At 53.9% G+C, this 17,827-nt stretch overlaps 1 protein-coding gene across 1 annotated transcript; it reads left to right on the plus strand.

Moving 5' to 3' along the window:
• Positions 1–4,272: 4,272 nt before the first annotated feature.
• LOC127033662 (serine/threonine-protein kinase pim-1-like) lies at positions 4,273–14,615 on the plus strand. Its single transcript, XM_050921751.1, has 6 exons — positions 4,273–4,354; positions 4,983–5,089; positions 5,337–5,387; positions 10,093–10,456; positions 13,263–13,439; positions 14,461–14,615. Exons 1-6 carry the CDS (start codon positions 4,273–4,275, stop codon positions 14,613–14,615), a joined length of 936 nt encoding a protein of 311 aa, XP_050777708.1.
• Positions 14,616–17,827: the final 3,212 nt, after the last annotated feature.

Consider the following 17,827-nt stretch of genomic DNA (forward strand, 5'->3'; position numbering starts at 1 on the left):
GTGACTCCCCCACACTCCAAGTCACCTGGTGTCACGGAGTCCCTGGGCGGTGCTCTGGAACTGCTCCCCACCAAGCCAGTCAGGACTTTGGGGAGCCTCCTCTCCCTTGGAGCAGACTTGTTCAGGGCAAGAAGCTCACATGTCTTCACCTCCTGGGTCTCTCCTTGAAGCATTCAGCATCCTCTGCCCCTCCGTGCGCTTCCCACAGTGAGCCCACCCCAGCGGGGTCCTGGGGAAGCCACAGGGTCCTGCACCCCCACTTTGCAGCCAGACGTTGACTCTCAGCCAGCCAGTAAAACAGAGGTTTATTCGAAGACAGGAACATGCACCTAAATGCCTGGCACTCTGTCTCCTAGCAACTGATGGCCTGAGCCCCTCCCGGTTTAGACCAGGAACATGGTCTAAACCGCGAACCGGACCCCTCGGCCGGGTCCATTCTGGGAGGCAGTGAGCCAGACCCCCACGTCTGCCCTCACTCCTCATCCACAGCCAGCTCCAGACTAACAACCCCCTCCAGCCCCTCCTCTCTGCTCAGCCCCTTTCCTGGGCCAGGAAGTCACCAGATCTCTTTGTCTCCAACACCTTCAGCTCGCACCTTTGCAGGGGAGGGGCCCAGGCCATCAGTTGCTAGGAGGCAGAGTGCCAGGCATTTAGGTGCACCAGCCCCTTCCTCTGCAACAATCACACACCCTTATTCCACCACCTAGATATTAAGAACTGCATAGGGGACACTGAGGCACCACCACAGTATTCAGAGCAAACATTAAGAACATTCCCAGTTCGTCACATCTCTCCCCCCTTTGAGACTGAACTGAGCCAGGTCACTTCAGCCGGTGACCTGGGGAAGTTTGAACCCACCAGCGTACCCATGGATTACCCAGCATCTCTCCCATTCCTTGGTGCGGGTTACACCAGGCACTTCCAGTTTTGCACCCTCCCTTTGCTTGAGTGTGCTTGATGGCACTTGCAGGCTGCATGTGGGAAGGTTTATGCGGCCCGTACCCTTTTGCCACCCCAATACCCCTGGGGTTTAAACGAGGGCAGGGTCTTCTCCCAGCACTCTGGGCTGCAATTCAGGCTCTCTTGGTTAAGAGCCCCCATGTTGGCCTTGGCCAGCTCTGGGCTTGGGCAGCCGCTCCCCACCTTGTGGCCCAGATACAACACCTCTGCCGTCCCCACCTTACACTTTCCAGCTTTTACCATCAGTCCCACCTCCTTGAGGCAGCACACCAGCCCCCTCTTCACCTGGGACACCTGTTCCTCCCAGGTCTGGCTAAAGATGCACGTTATCAGTGTTTGCCAGAGCCAAGTTCTCCATCGCCCTCTGCTTGTCAAGAATCGCCCCAGGTCTAGGCATGGGGTAGGTATCAGACACTGTGATGGCTCTAAGCTTCTGATAGCCCCCACAAAACCAGATCATCCTGTCTCCCTTGGGGATTAGCCCCACGGGTGAGGCCCATGGGCTGTAAAACAGCTGGATCACATCTAAAGCCAGCATGTCCTTGACCTCTCTCTCCAGGTTCTGGGCTGCTTTCCCAGTGACTCTGAATGGGGAACACCTGATGGGGAGATTGGCTCCCACCTCAGGGAAGAGATCCCCCAGAGGGTCTTCCCCCTTCTCCTCCCAATCCTCCCCTTTCAGGTCCAGGGGTCCCCTCACTCTCCTCCCATCCAGCAACTCAAAGGGGAAGAACCCTGTGGATTCCTGAGGCACCACCAGCTGCCTCCCGATTCCCCCAAGTTCTACTTCCCCTTGGGGAGCCCATTCCCGGTACAGGAATCCCTTCTCCTGCAGGACTCTGTCCCTGCAGCCTTCCCCAAGGGGGTTTGCAGCGCTGTGGCCAGTAAGTTCCCTCAGCTTCTCCAAGGAGGGATCCCTCCGCAGCTCGGTCTGGAATTCAGCTGCTGGGGAAGGGAGTGGGACCTGCTCCCTCTCGCTGGCTGGGCCTGGGGTCACAGCCCCCGCGAGCCCTGTCCCTGGTAGCTCCCTCCCTGCTGTGTAAATCACTTCCCAGCAGCACGTCTGGACCAGGCAAACCTGGTTGGCAGCTGACCTGCCCTGCCTCGGTGTCCCCCAACTCAGCTGGGGTCTCAGCTCCCCTCGTGCTCAGCGCTGCCCTTGCTGTCCCAGTGGGGGCAGGCAGCGAGCTCCTTGCTTTGGTCACAGCATCAGAGCCAGCGTGAGCCCCCTCTCCGGTGTGCAGGGGGGCAGGGAGCATCTCTCCCTCCCACTCAGCCCCAGGGGGCTGGTTACAGGTAGGCAGGTATCCTGAGCCCAGCAGCTCCTCGCCCCTGCCAGCCAGGTCATTCACATTTTCACTGACCATTTCCATCCTAGCCAATTAGTTCCCTGGATTTGAATTAAAACCCTCGGCCGTTACAGGAGCAGGGCCTGGATCCTGTCCCAAGGGGAGACAGTCACCCCCCAACAGGGCCTCCCAGCCGATATCCTGGAGAACCCCAATGACCAGCCAGTCCGACCCCTCCTGCATCTGCACAGGGATCCGGGCCATATGCAGGATGAGGGGCTTCACCCCAGGGACCTTCACCCAGGTCCCACAGTCCCTCAGCATCTGGGGAGGCACCACCACAATTCTCTCTGTCCCAGGGTCTCACCACCCCAGGCGTGTTTCCCCACTGACCCCTGGGCAGCCCCCTATGTCTCTCTGCTCCACCATCGCCAGTCCATGCTGCTGCTGCTTCTCCTGCAGCTTTTCCTCGGGCTCTTGCTCTCTCTCATGGTCCTGTCGTTCTCTTGGGCTCTGCTCCAATCCCATCCATCTCCGATCCCCTGATGGGGAACCCAATCATGAAGACCCTCGTCTGGTTGGGGACCAGACTCTCATGGGTGCCTGGCTCCTGCTCCAGCTGCTCCCAGATCCTCTTGTAGCCCCATCTGGGTCAGGAATCTTCTCCTCAGAGCGGTCCTCCTCCTCCAACTGCACGATTAACTGTGCCTTGGTGCACTTCCCCATGCGTAACCCTCTCTTTGTGCACAGGATCACAATGTCCTTCTTAAGGAGATGGTGATAGGCCATCACTTCACCGTTCCCAAGTGGCTCTGGACTCACAGGCCTGCGTGCTCTTGGCTTCCTCATGGTTTCCAGGAAGAACCCCTGGTGTGCCAGCCCTTCTTGTGGTCACCACCTCTTTGCCAGGGTCGAGCTGCAGACTCCTCCGCCCCTGGGACTGCTTCTACAATCCCCACAGGAACCCTACTGCAAAAATCCTTCTCTCTCCCAGGGTCGAACGGCGAGCTCCTCCGCCCCTGAGTCTGCTCGCTGCAGTCCTCAGGGGGACCCCATTACTCCAACAGTCCTTCTCGCTGGTCACACACTCCCAGAGGTTAACCGCTCCCTGAAACCGTCCTCCTCTGAGCCTTCAGCACACCTGGTCCTCATTGTCCCCCCTTTGTTTTACTGCTCCCCAGTCACTTACTGCAAGCAGCGCCATTCGTGGGGTGCAGTACATCCCACCTCTGCCGCCAGTTGTCACGGAGTCACTGGGCGATGCTCTGGAACTGCTCCCCACCAAGCCAGTCAAGACTCTGGGAAGCCTCCTCTCCCTTGGAGCAGACTTGTTCAGAGCAAGAAGCTCACACGTCTTCACCTCCTGGGTCTCTCCTTGGAGTATTCAGCATCCTCTGCCCCTCCGTGCGCTTCCCATAGCGAGCCCAGCCCAGTGAGGTCCTAGGGAAGCCACAGGGTCCTGCACCCCCATCTTGCAGTTAGACGTTGACTCTCAGCCAGCCAGTAAATCAGAGGTTTATTCGATGACAAGAACATGGTCTAAAACAGAGTTTGTAGGTACCGCGAACCGGACCCCTTGGCCAGGTCCATTCTGGGGGGCAGTGAGCCAGACCCTCACGTCTGCCCTCACTCCTCGTCCACAGCCAGCTCCAGACTAATAACCCCCTCCAGCCCCTCCTCTCTGCTCAGCCCCTTTCTCGGGCCAGGAGGTCACCTGATCTCTTTGTCTCCAACACCTTCAGCTGGCACCTTTGCAGGGGAGGGGCCCAGGCCATCAGTTGCTAGGAGACAGAGTGTCAGGCATTTAGGTGCACTGGCCCCTTCCTCTGCAGCAATCACACACCCTTATTCCACCACCTAGATACCTAAGAACTGCATAGGGGACACTGAGGCACCAACACAGTATTCAAAGCAAACATTAAGAACATTCCCAGTTCGTCACACCTGGTACTGGATGCCATGATAGAATTACCAGTGTTTCTCTATTGAAAGGAAAGTCCTGCAGTAAGGAGACAGAGTGAGGATGCTGCTCTCCAAGGTCAACTCACTGGCCAACCTGTGCTCCGGGTCCGGTGGGGAGCTGCACCCGGCCAAGATACAGCCAGGTGAGGCTCAGCTGGGTTCAGTTCAGTTTGGATGGACCGCGGGGGGGGGAGGGGCGGGCTTTGCAGTGGGGGGCCCCGGAATGGGCCGGGATCAGTTTCGGAGGCACCCTGTCCTGCTAGGCATTGGAGAGGCTCATAGAGGAGTCTAATCCAGTCTGAGTTGCAAGGAAGTCTGATCCGGTTTGTGGGAGGGATGTGGGTCTAGTCTGGTTTTGGGGGGTGGGGGAGGTCATTCTGAGGAGGGATGTAGGTTTGCTCCAGTTTGGCTTGGGGAGGGATGTGGGTCTGGTCTGGTTTTGGGGTGTGAGAGGTCGTTCTGAGGAAGGATGGGGGTCTGCTCTCGTTTGGCTTGGGGAGGGATGTGGGTCTAGTCTGGTTTTGGGGGGTGGGGGGTCATTCTGAGGAGTGACGTGGATCTGATCTGGTTTGGGGTGTGGGGGGTCGTTCTGAGGAGGGATGGGGGTCTGCTCTGGTTTGGCTTGGGGAGGGATGTGGATCTGGTCTGGTTTCGGGGGGTTAGGAGTCATTCTGAGGAGGAATGAGGGTCTGGCCTGGTTTGAAGAGTTGGCCTGGTCTTTTGAGGACACAGATGGGTCTGATCCTGGTGTCTGTGCCTCTCTGCCTGCAGGGAAGGACAAGGAGCCACTGGAGAAGCTGTACCAGGTGGGCCCGCTGCTGGGCAGTGGTAGCTTTGGTTCTGTCTACTCAGGCACCCGCCTGTCGGACAGCGCCCCGGTGAGTAGAACCTGGACAGGGAACCCCTCACCCCACTCCACCCCTGCAGCCCGCTCCCCATGCATGCTGCTCTATAGAGCTCCAGCTTTGGTGAGAGACCCGTCCCTTACCCCGTTACATCTCCTTTGCTTTGCCTTGGCATAGCCACGATCTTGCCTCCCCTTCACTGGTCCCTTGTTTGCCTCCCCTCTTTCTGGGGTTACCTGACCCAATTCTGATTGTCTGGCTGGCTCTGGTTGTGTCCTAGGTAGCCATCAAGCATGTGGACTGGGACTGGGTTTCTAACTGGGGAGAGCTGGTAAGTGTCTTGGGCAGGGATATCTGCTGTAGCTCAACATTGCGTGGTCTTGGCTCTGTAGTGAAGGTGTCATAGGTAGCTGTCACAGAGTCCCCGGGCGATGCTCTGGAACAGCTCCCCACAAAGCCAGTCAGGACTTTGGGGAGCCTCCTCTCCCTTGGAGCATTCAGCAGGTGCCCCTCCATGTGCTTCCCACAGCAAGTCCACCCAGGTGGGGTCCTGGGGAAGCCAGAGGGTCCTGCACCCCCACTTTGCAGTCAGACGTGACTCTCAGCCAGCCAGTAAAACAGAGGTTTATTTGATGACAGGAACACAGTCCAAAACATGTCTTGCTGGTACAGACCACAAGACCCCCCTTAGTTAGGTCCATCTGGGGCCCCAGGGAGGCTACTGCCCCACCGGGAGGCTCGAGCCTCCTCAGGGCTCACCTCCATTTTCCAATCAGCTTCCAAAAACTCCCAAACCCCCTCCAGCCCCTCCTCTCTGAGCTGTGTCTCTTTCCCGGGCCAGGAGGTCACCTGATCTCTCTGTCTCCAACACCTTTAGCATTCCCTGGCAGGGGGGAAGGGCCTGGCCATTAGTTGCCAGGCGACAGAGGGTCGGCCAGAGCTGAGCCCCCCCACAGTAATCAGAGGGAACCTTAAAACCAGTCCCACTTCATCACACCTTTCCCCCCTTCGAGACCGAACTGAGCGGGGTCATTTCAGCCAGTGACCTGGGGAAATTCGAACCTACCTACATTCCCATGGATGCCCCAGCGTCCCCCCCTCGTGGGGGAAGAGTTACACCAGGCCCTTCCAGTTTCCCGCCCCCCCTTTAGGTTGCGGGTGCTTGGTGGCCCTCGTAGTCTGCAAGTGGGAAGGCTTATGCGGCTCATGTCCTTTCCCCACCCTAATACCTCTGAGGTTCATGCTGGGCTGGGGTCCTCTCCCAGCGTTCCAGTCTAGGGGGCTGTGATTCGGGCTCTCTTGGTTCAGAGCCCCCCTTTTCACCCTGGCCCCCCTCTGGAAAGGCTCCTCTGTGCTGGGCAAGGGTCCTACAGCCATTTTTCCCTTATCTCGGGCCTTCCTCACCCTCTGGCAGGGGTCACAGGAGCGGCAGTGCTGCCAGACATGAGTAAAGACCCCAGGCCAGTAAAAGTTGCATAGCAGCCTCTGCTGGGTACGCCAGGTTCCCTAGTGCCCTGAGAGAGGGATGTCATGGACCCGGCACAGCAGCTGGTGGCAGTAATTCCAGGGTACCACCAGCTGCCTCCTGATCCCCCCCCCCACTCCATTTTCCCTGGGGGAGCCCATTCTCGGTACAGGAACCCCTTCTCCCACAGGAACCTTTTCCGGCCACCTCCCCCCATGGTCTGTACCGCACTGAGGTTCGCCAGGTCCCTTGGATCTTTCTGCAACTCAGCCTGGAACTCAGCAGCTGGGGCAGCGATGGGGACCTGCTCTCTCTCACCGGCTGGGTCTGAAGCTGCAGCCTCCTTGAGCTGTGTCTCTGGGCATTCCCTCCCCACCAGGGCAGGGTTCTGCTCCTCAGGCAAGGTACCCTTCCCGAGGTCAGGGCGCAGTGTCACATGCAGGCTTGGGCTGCGGGTCACGACCAGGGCACCCTGGGGGTTGCTTGGCCAGTTCTCCATGTCCTCCCCCATTAACACCTCAGTGGGTAAATGGAGGTGCACCCGCACTTTCTTGGGCCCTCCTTGTCCCCCCATTTCAAGTGTACCCTTGCCACAGGCACCTTGAATGGGGTCCCACCCACCCCTATCAGGGTCAGATAGGTGTTGGGCATCACCTGATCTGGAGGTACCACCTCGGGCCGGGCCAGCGTTACCTCGGCGCCCATGTCCCAGTATCCATAGACTTTCCTCCCATCCACCTCCAGGGGAACAAGCCATTCGCTCCGCAGGGACAGCCCTGTGCCCACCCTGTAAATGGAAAACCTGATGTCCGGAGCATCCAGCTCTGTGGAGGAGGTGGCCTGGGGCCCTCCTCCCTCCTGAACAGTTGATAAGCTGCCAGCCCCCCTTTCTGGGGAAGCCTGCCCCATGTCCAGCTGGGATACTACCCAGTTAACCCTCTGTGGGTTCAGTTTGCTTGGTCTGTACCTGAGCCTGGGGAACTGGGTCTGTTTGTGGCCTCTTTGGCCACAGTGATAGCAGCTCATGTCCCAGTGGTCCCCTCGAGCTGGTCGGTTGGCCCTGATGCCAGATGTCCCCCTTGAGAGGGTGTTCTCTATGTTTTCCTTATGGAAGGTCCCAGGATCACTCTTCTTCTGCACTGCGGTGGGCCTGTTTCTTTGGGACTCCTCTCTGCCACCCCCGACCGGCTTTTCACAAACTCATCAGCCAGCCGTCCTGCATGTCTCGGGTTCTCTGGCTTTTGGTCCCTCAACCACAGCCTCAGGTCGGATGGGCACCGCTCATACAGTTGCTCCAGTACCAGCAGTTTAACCATGTCCCCCTTCGTCTGGGCCCATCTGCCCACTTGCTGGCGTATCCCTCCATGCAGACGGCTAGTTGCAGATATGAGACCTCAGGGGTTTTATCCTGACTCCGGAACCTCTCCCGGTACATCTCAGGAGTCAGCCCAAACTTGCGCAGCAGGGCCTGCTTGAATAGTTCGTAGGCCCCTTTCTCCACCTCTTCCAGTTGGCGATACAATGCCACGGCTCTGGGGTCCAGTAAGGGGGTGAGAACCCGGAGCCTGTCCGCAGGATCTACCTGGTGCAGCTCGCAGGCCGTCGCAAAGGCATCCAGGAAATCATCCATGTCCTCCCCCTCCTTACGCTGGGCCAGGATGCACTTATCAAAGCTCTGCGCAGTCCTGGCCCCCCCCTCGCTCACCGCAGTCAGGGCCCCGCTGCCCCTCAGCCTCGCCAGTTCCAGCTCATGCTGATGCTGTCGTTCTTCATGTTCCCTTTGTCTCTCTTTCTCCTCCAGCTCCCATTGTCTTTGTCTCTCCTCATGTTGCCTCCGTTTCTCATGATCCTCCAGCTCTCTCATTTTTAGCTCTCTCTCTCACTTCAGCCACTTCTGCTCCACGGATGCCGAGCTTCGCTGGGAGGATCCCCTGCTGGCCAGGGGTGTCACGGTGCCCTCGGTATTCGCTGGGCTCCTCCCCGCCCTTCTCCTAGGCATAGGGAGAAGGGGTCTCGGGAAGCCCTCAACCGCCGGCTGACCACTCCCAGCGGGGACAGACACTGGTGCCTGTGCTACATTTGCCAGGCTGCTTCCCTCAGAGACAGGGATCAGTTCATTCAAGTGATCTCCCTCCTCCAGCTGGGCAATCAGCTGGTCTTTGGTGAGCCTCCCATTGCACAGCCCCTTCTGCTCGCACAGCTCCACCAGGTCACTCTTAAGCCGCTTGGCATACATCTTCCTGCTGGCCACTCACAGGCCGGGGTGCTCGCCGCTCCCCATGGTTTCCAGGGAGACTCCTAGCGTGCCAGCCCTTCTCCAGGTTACCACCTCTCTGCCAGGGTCGAGTGGCAGACTCCTCTGCCCCTGAGGTCACTCGCTGCGATCCCCCGGGGGACCCTATTCCTGCGAGAGCCTTCTCTCTGGTCACACATTCCCAAGGGTTCATCACCCCCTGAAACCATCTCTTGCTGAATCTTCGGCATGCCTGGGCCCCGTCAATCCCCTTCATTTTACTGCTCCCCAGTCACTTACTGCAAGAAGCGCTGTCCACAGGGTGCAGTAGATCCCAGTGCTACCACCAGTTGTCATGAAGTCCCTGGGCGGTGCTCTGGAACTGCTCCCCACAAAGCCAGTCAGGAATTTTGGGAGCCTCCTCTCCCTTGGAGCAGACTGTCTTTAGGGCAGGAAGCTCACACGTAGCATTCAGCAGGTGCCCCTCCGTGTGCTTCCCACAGCGAGTCCACCCAGGCGGGGTCCTGGGGAAGCCAGAGGGTCCTGCACCCCACTTTGCAGTCAGACGTGACTCTCAGCCAGCCAGTAAAACAGAGGTTTATTTGATGACAGGAACACAGTCCAAAACATGTCTTGCCGGTACAGACCACAAGACCCCCCCTTAGTTAGGTCCATCTGGGGCCCCAGGGAGGCTACCGCCCCACTGGGAGGCCCGAGCCTCCTCGGGGCTCCCCTCCATTCCCCAGCCAACTTCCAAAAACTCCCAAACCCCCTCCAGCCCCTCCTCTCTGAGCTGTGTCTCTTTCCCGGGCCAGGAGCTCACCTGATCTCTTTGGCTCCAACACCTTTAGCATCCCCTTGCAGGGGGGGAAGGGCCTGGCCATTAGTTGCCAGGTGACAGAGGGTCGGCCAGAGCTGAGGCCCCCCCACAGTACTCAGAGGGAATCTTAAAACCAGTCCCACTTCATCACACCTCTCCCCCCTTCGAGACCGAACTGAGCGGGGTCACTTCAGCCAGTGCCCTGGGGAAGTTCGAAACTACCTACGTTCCCAGGGATGCCCCAGCATCCCCCTCTTCATGGGGGAAGAGTTGCACCAGGCCCTTCCAATTTCCTGCCCCCCTTTAGGTCATGGGTGCTCGATGGCACCTGTAGTCTGCGGGGAGGAAGGGCCTGGCCATTAGTTGCCAGGCCACAGATGGTCGGCCAGAGCTGAGGCCCCCCCCCACAGTATTCAGAGGGAACATTAAACCCCAGTCCCACCTTGTCACAGCAGCTCTTGACTTCGTGGGTCGATTTGCCTGCCTCTGATGGAGCTCTCCTTTCTCTCTCTCTGAAGCCTTGCGGGAGCAGAGTGCCCATGGAGATCCTGCTCCTGAAGAAAGTGGTCTCAGCCTTCCAGGGGATCATTCCGCTCTTGGACTGGTTTGAGAGACCGGACAGCTTTGTCTTGGTTTTGGAGCGACCGGATCCTGTGCAGGACCTGTTTGACTTCATCATGGAGCGGGGTGCTCTCCCCGAGGAGCAGGCCCGCAGCTTTTTCCGCCAGATTGTGGAGGCGGTTCAGCACTGTCATAGCTGTGGGGTATTGCACCGGGATATCAAGGACAACATCCTGGTTGATCTGAAAAGCGGGGAACTGAAACTCATAGATTTTGGGTTTGGGGCATTACTCAAGGACACAGTGTACACTGATTTTGATGGTGAGTGTCTATTTCCATCTGATAAAGAAAAATAACCCCAGGCCCAACGGCCGGGTCTTGATCAAGCTAATAATTACATCAAGGCCATAGGCCTCAATCATACTAACGTATAGAAGAGTAAGAAAAATGTTGATCCATTACTAACCCACCTGAGGCTCACTCTCTGATTTTAGTATACACTATCATAACACTACTATCATAATATTATTAAACGCTGCTAAACAATCAAATGCTGCTATAAGGGGTTAAACTAACATAAAATCCCTTAATTAACCAATCCATCACTGCCGGAATAGACTAACAGCTGTTGGGTCATTATAGTTTATTAAGTAGCTCATGTAAGCATAAAATATAACTCATAATAACTTGGCTAACAGAACAAACAATATGTATTTTTGGAACACAAGTTCCTCAAAAATGCCTAAGTAACAGCTGCTTGACCGCAAGTAAAGGGTAACCGAAGTGTCAAGGTCTTGGCAATTGCGAGAACTTCCTATGAGGAAGTAGAAAAGAACAAGCTTTGCAATTTTTAGCTCTTTTTGCAATATATAAAAATAATTAATAGCAATTGTTTTGAAAAGATGTCATATATTAGCCAAATAAGGGAATGACGGATGTATAAGCTCATATTATAATTTGCGGTTTTAGGCTTTATAAGCACAGGTATCACTGCTGTAAGGTAGAGCGACTTACCCCTTGCTAGGGGACCTGTCGTCTCTCCGTGCATATGCATGTATTCTCTGATTATTCAATAAAGGAGCCTCAGGCTGTCTGATCAACTCAACACGGTAGTGGTTATTTTCCATGACACATCCCCTTCTATTTTATCTGCATAGTGAGGGAATCCAGGGAAATTCCTCTTTGAAATGAGTTGTTCTCTGTCTGTAAATGTTCAGTAACTTCCCAGCCAGGGAATGGTTTGTTCCCTCCTCCCCCTGCCATTCTCATTTGCTAAATATACTGTTGTGTGATGTGCAGCTTTGATACCTTTGGGGTTTTCCTCCCTGACTTGTATCCAAAAAGCATTTTACAAATGTGTTTGCCCTTTTGTTGGGTGTTAACCGGTGGTAGCTGCCCATGTCATGCAGGGGCTGGGGGTGGGGGCACATGGCTGAAACCAGGTGTGAACTCACAAGCATCAATCTCTGGAGTCCCAGTGAGCAATAAGAGGAGAAAGTTGGGCTCTGGTTCCAGGGATTTGGTTTTCTCTAGGTCCATGACATCTGTAGCATTTCACCAGGGGTCTGGCTGGTATTCCACCTTCCAGGGGTGGTGCAAACAGGATCTGCCTCACCTCCTAGATGGGGAAAGATTGAGTGAAACCTCTCTGCAGCCATGGCTGCTCAGGTGTTGGATCCTACCCTAATCTACCAGCTAGAATGCAGGGGAGGGGTAGTCCCCTCCTCCCAAGGATAAAGAAGAGAGCTCTTGTGCAGTTTCTTTCTATGGGGACGGATGGACATCAATGTAGAGAGGGGATCAAGAGGAGAAGCTGCTGTCTCCACCATCTTGCTAAATTATTCGTTTCATTGGAAAGTTACGTTTTGTCACGGGATGAATGTTGTGAAATAGGATTGGTGGGAGATCTGCTTACAGCTGGCTCCCTTTCCTCTGCTGCCCAAAGGCACCTGAATCAGATCTTTGGGGAGAGGGGAGCTCCAGACCCAGGGAGGACTGTTTGACCTTGGAGCAGGGATGCAGGGATCTGCCTGGGGGACAAATAAACAGAGCAGCAGGCATTCTTTCTGACCCACTTGAAAGGCAGATTCAGGATAGGGCCGTTGACTTTCAAAAAAACAGATCACTGTTTGTTGTTGAGGGTTTGTTTTGCTTCTGCCCTACAGGATGGGTGCTGCATTTTTTGTTTTTAATGTAAGGGTTGATGACAAGGGATGGGTTTGCCCCTCCCAACCACCCATCTCCTGCAGAATTTCCCAAGCTAGTGGTGCCCCCGGTGGGACATCAGGTTTCTTTTTACAACCCAAAGTTTGTAAACAACAGTCATGTGGCCAGAAACCAGACTTGGAGCTCTGAATTCGGTCTCCTCTTCCTGCCGGAAGGGAAGAACTCAAATACAGCAAAGGCAAAGGGCATAAGCCTCTGCAGATGCCAAAACCAGGGTTCCAAGCATAATTATCACATGCACAACGGTACAAACTAAAACCACTCCCTTGACGTTGTACAACAAATCTTTATCCCCAGCTCTGGAGTAGGCAGGCTTTATCCCTGGCTGACTCAACAGTAGTCAGTGCCAGAAAAGGAATAAACTCTTCAAGGTATCTGCCCTTCTTTGGGTTAAGCAAGGAAACTCTTTTATGTAGAAAGGACTGTAAGGTTGTCTGGGGTCCTTGTTGTGCAGTAGACAAGGCCTCAGCTCCTCCCAAAATGCTCTGGCTGCACTGGGTCACCATGGACTGAAGCATCTGCAAGCTGCCTCTCTCTTTACCTCACTGAGAAATGGTTACATTGACAGAGATGAAGTCAGGATAACGGTGGCCTTAAGAAACCTGTTACTTATTGTGGCTTGTATTGCAGCTGGAAAACATGGTTGTTTGCACTCCATTTGGTTCTGCTTCATTTGTAGTCCGTGCCCTAGCACAGCTGCTAGGGGTTTAAATCCCAATCAAACTGGAATGAAAGTTAAACAATATTAAGATATTGCAACCTAAATTGGGGGCTGAAGTACCTGACTTGGTCTCTTGGTCATCCTGATAACACCTGAACAAATCATTAATAACTGGTTGCTCTGCTTAGGGTAAGAGATGAAATATTTCTGCTAACCGTGCTCCTCTGATCTCCTCTACAGGGACCAGAGTGTACAGCCCCCCAGAATGGATCCTCAATCACCAATATCATGCCAGGTCAGCCACAGTCTGGTCTCTGGGGGTCCTGCTGTATGACATGGTCTGCGGGAATCTCCCCTTTGAACATGATAAGGAGATTATTAAGGGCCGGGTCTGCTTTTGGCGGAGCGTCTCTCCAGGTGAGCACACTCCTTTGTAGCGTAAGAGTTGGGCGAACAACTGCTTAGCCTGAATGCCACACTGACAGAGCGATAATATGATGACTGAGAGGTGCATTTGCCATCACTTCATGCAACCAAGGAGACATGCAAGGCATAGTCTGTGATCTAGTGGTCCCTTCATGTCTTGAACTCAATGAGATGTTTCATGCTATTGAATCCCGGGGAAATGCTGGGGATCCCGCTGTCTTCCCTGCCTTAGACAGCTGCATCAGGGCTCACTGTTGTCGTTCATTTCAGCACTTGACTCTCCTGCCACTCGCTGGGGTCTTTAATGTGGCTACTGCCGCTGGCTGATGAAGCAATCTTACAGAAAGCGGAAATGACAAAACAGCATGAACCGAATAGCTCTCCAGTTTAATCATCTCACCGGGGAAGGGAATGTTGATTTTTGCTATTAGCCTGCGTATGAATGGTGGGGTAGGATGGCCTGCTCATGGACTTGACTGCTAATTTGGTCCCTTGTGTATTTTTGGAGTCTCCATCCAAAGATGGGACCTGGTTCACCTACGTACTAGGGTGGGGGAAGTAACTAAGAAACCACATCTAGGGCAGGTCTACACTCTAGCCGGAATCGATGTTGTGAGATTGAGCTGGGGGGGTCGATTTATTGTGTCTAGTCTAGACGTGATAAATTGACCACTAAGCACACTTCCGTCGACTCCTGTACTCCAGTGCCAAGAGAGGCGCAGGCGGAGTCGATGGGGGGATAGCAGCTGTCGACTCACCATCATAAAGACGCCGCGGTGAATCGATCTAAGTACGTCTACTTCTGCTATGCTATTCTCATAGCCGCAGTTGCGTATCCTAGATCAATTCCCCCTGCCTCCCCTAGTGGAGACCAGGGCCTAACAACAGCCATGTGAAGCAAGAAAGGCAGATCCCAAAGCAGACTTGCAGGTGGTAAAAGAGGGAGGCTTGTAGGCTTTCCAGACATTACTCAGCAGCACATTCTCACTGACTGCTTGTTTTCTCTCCCCAGAGTGCCAGCACCTCATTAAATGGTGTCTGGACTTGAGGCCCTCCGAGAGGCCATCCTTGGAAGACCTTCTAAATCACTCATGGATGCAAGACGTCCCTTTGCCACAGAAAACAGCAGAGATGCACCAGCACAATCTAATTCAGGAGTCTGGCTAATAGCGGTTCCTCTCATCCATTGGGTGTAAAAGAGAAAACTCTTGCCAGTGGCTGCCTGCCTGTTACATGGGAATATTCATATCTCATTCCAGAAGCCAGCTAACTGGCGAATCTTCTGAGAGGCTGGAGGTTAGGCTCTGCCTTAATGTCTTGCCCAGGGGCGGTTCCAGGGCCCAGCACGCCAAGCACGTACTTGGGGTGGCAAGCCGCGGGGGGAGCTTTGGCAGCGCCGCAAGGGGGGCAGGCAGGCTGCCTTCGGTGGCACGCCTGTAGAGGGTTCGCTGGTCCCGCGGCTTCGGAGGACACCTGCAGGAGGTCTGCCAAAGCTGCGGGACCCTCCACAGGCAAACCGCCAGAGGGAGCCTGCCTGCCGTGCTTGGGGCAGCAAAATTCCTAGAGCCGCCCCTGGTCTTGCGAGTAGACTTGTTGTTTTGTTAATAGTTAATATTGTAAAGGGGGAATTCAGAAATCCTGTGGTTTTTTTTATACATGCAGTTTTAAATAAAAATGAATTACTTGACTTAACCTGAGACCTTGTCTGTTTCAGGTGGAGTAAAACTGTCAGTTTGACAGCGCGGAGAAGCGGTAAACATCAGTGCTACATTGAGGCTGCAGTATGTTACCCATGCACGTGGCACGTTGGATGCTGACCATCCGTGTCAGGGCACAGTGTGTTTCAGTAACACGGATCCTGTGGGGTGGGCTCTGGAGACACTAATGCTTCACATCCGTGAAGGGATTGTTAATAATTGCCTGTTACGGATGTCTGATTCGTTAAGTACTATCACCATCTACAGCCTGGTTGGGACTGGCCCAGAGCTATGAGGGCTGTTGGGGTCCAGGTTAGGAGACCTTGGTCGTTTTCACACTCTTCAGCATAAACATGCTGGGCTTCCCCTCGTAAGACTAAAGCACCCCCACGTTGCAGGCGACTGCCTATCAGTATGAACAGTGAGTTGTGCAGCACTGAATCTAACGCAAACTTTAAAACTCTGCTTTACCCTGGTGGAGCCAGGATCTATTCTTTCCCTGTTCTGTTTCAGGCTGCCTGCCTGCAGGCTGAATGGAACAGCGCGCTCCCTTGGCTATAATCTTCATGGCGTTGTCTAAAACCAATGCCGTTAGTTCATGTGTAGGGCTGTCTAATGTTCAGAGATGGCGCGTGACTGCAAGCATTGTTTGCACGGTGCATTTCTTGTTAAGACCGTGTTGGTTGGAGCCTCCCAGGGAAATATTTGACCTTCTCAGCGCACTATCCATTTGCTGCTGCTAATCTCCAGCAAGTTGCTTGCCACCAAGTGAGCGCTGGAGTTGCCTGGAGACTTCTAGGATGGGGCTGGAGTACTAGCATGAGCAGCAGGATATAGGAGTTCTATTCCCGCACCACAACTTCCTGGCCATGTGCCTTGGACCAAGTCATTTTCCGCTCTATGCCTCAGTTTCCCCACCTGTAAAGAGCCCCCTGTGCAGTCCTTGCAGGTTCCTTTGAGGAAAGGCAGTAGTGAGTTCATTTTTCAGACAGTTCAGCTCCACATCTTCAGAGGCTGGGGCCTACTTCGCTTTGTGGTTTTCATTTAACCACAGGCTCTTGTGCTAAACCAACACAAACTTTATAGCTCCTTGTTTTGAGAAAGTCCATCTCACTCGTTTATAGCAGCAGATGAGTGTCTCACGGTGAGTGAAATTTAGCTGGGCGCAGTTACCATATCACAGCAAAACTGCTCCTCTACTGCATGCGGGCTCTCCCTCCTTCCCGTAAACACTGCTCAGCTGCTACTCCCCTTCTTAGAAACCTCACCACAGAAAGGCCAAGTAAGATCAGAGTGTCATGCCCCGCAGGGACCGATGTGATGATAGTTACTATGCTTCTTGCTGCAGCTTATGTTGCTTGCCCGGCCCGGCCAGCTCAGTAGGAGGGAAATGCTGTCAGGGAGACATGACATCCAAATAGCACAGAGAACCAAATCCGGCCCTTTGCCAGGTAGGCAGAACTCCTCACTGAGCTTAGGAGTTAAATCTAAGAGCATGGTTCAGGAAAACACTTAAACGTGCTGAGACCCTGGGAAGTCAATGGCCCCTAACTGGGTACATTTACACTGCAGCTGGGAACACCTTAGAACAGGGTAGGCAACCTATGGTGTGGGTGCCAAAGGTGGCACGAGAGCTGATTTTCAGTGGCACTCACACTGCCCGGGTCCTGGCCACTGGTCCTGGGGGCTCTGCATTTTGATTTAATTTTAAATGAAGCTTCTTAAACATTTTAAAAACCTTATTTACTTTCCATACAACAATAGTTTAGTTATATATTATAGACTTATCGAAAGAGACCTTCTAAAAACGTTAAAATGTATGACCGGCACATGAAACCTTAAATTAGAGTGAATAAATGAAGACTCGGCACAGCACTTCTGAAAGGTTGCCGACCTCTGCACTAGAAAATAGCAGTGTCGACATCTTGGTACCGATGGAGGACCAATAGTAACATGGTTCCGCAGTAGTGGGGACGCAAGCTGCGAGCAAACATGGACTTTCTGTATAGAGCGTATCATGTGATCAAATTAAAACACAAAGCCACTTTTTTGAGACATTAGGGCAAGTGTGGGCAAACTTTTTGGCCCGAGGGCCACATCAAGGTTCCAAAATTGTATGGAGGGCCAGGTAGAGAAGGCTGTGTCTCCCCAAACAGCCTGGCCCTGCCCCCATTCAACTCCCACCCACTTCCTGCCCCCTGACAGCCCCCCCCCAGAATCCCCTACTTAAGAAATGAAGCAAAGTCATAGGGTTTTTTGGTAAAATTTATACCCATTTCGCATGTAACTGCACAATATGTTTGTTGCACCACTAGCATAGAGAACAAAGGAGAATTCTGGAGAATTTTAATAAAACTAGAGATCCCAATCTCGGTGCCAATGAAGGGAAGGTTAACACTCCAAATAATCCCAGTGTTGGGACAGCAGGACTGAAGTTTACAGGCTGAAGTTTTCAGTGTAATACGTCAGCATTATCTGAACAAAAGTATTCCTTGCCTTCCAAAGACAAGTTGACAGCAAATCGACACAGGTTCAGTCTGCCTGCTTCCTTCATTCCTTTCAGGATATGTGCTGCTCCTTAGGTATGCCCAAACATTTGCAATTTTGTCCTCAAAAGATTTCCCTGAGAATTGTTTACAAGAGAAAACAGTCATTTGAGTGCAAACATGGCATGTACATTCA

This window comes from Gopherus flavomarginatus, chromosome 13, assembly GCF_025201925.1.
Source record: "Gopherus flavomarginatus isolate rGopFla2 chromosome 13, rGopFla2.mat.asm, whole genome shotgun sequence".
NCBI lineage: Eukaryota > Metazoa > Chordata > Testudines > Testudinidae > Gopherus > Gopherus flavomarginatus.

Bases quoted from the DNA above. Each gene is read 5' to 3' on its own strand.
- LOC127033662 (XM_050921751.1), top strand. From the start codon at position 4,273: ATGCTGCTCTCCAAGGTCAACTCACTGGCCAACCTGTGCTCCGGGTCC. The intron at 4,355-4,982 runs GTGAGGCTCAGC...CTCTGCCTGCAG, and splicing joins CCCGGCCAAGATACAGCCAG to GGAAGGACAAGGAGCCACTG. The intron at 5,388-10,092 runs GTAAGTGTCTTG...CTCTCTCTGAAG, and splicing joins TTTCTAACTGGGGAGAGCTG to CCTTGCGGGAGCAGAGTGCC.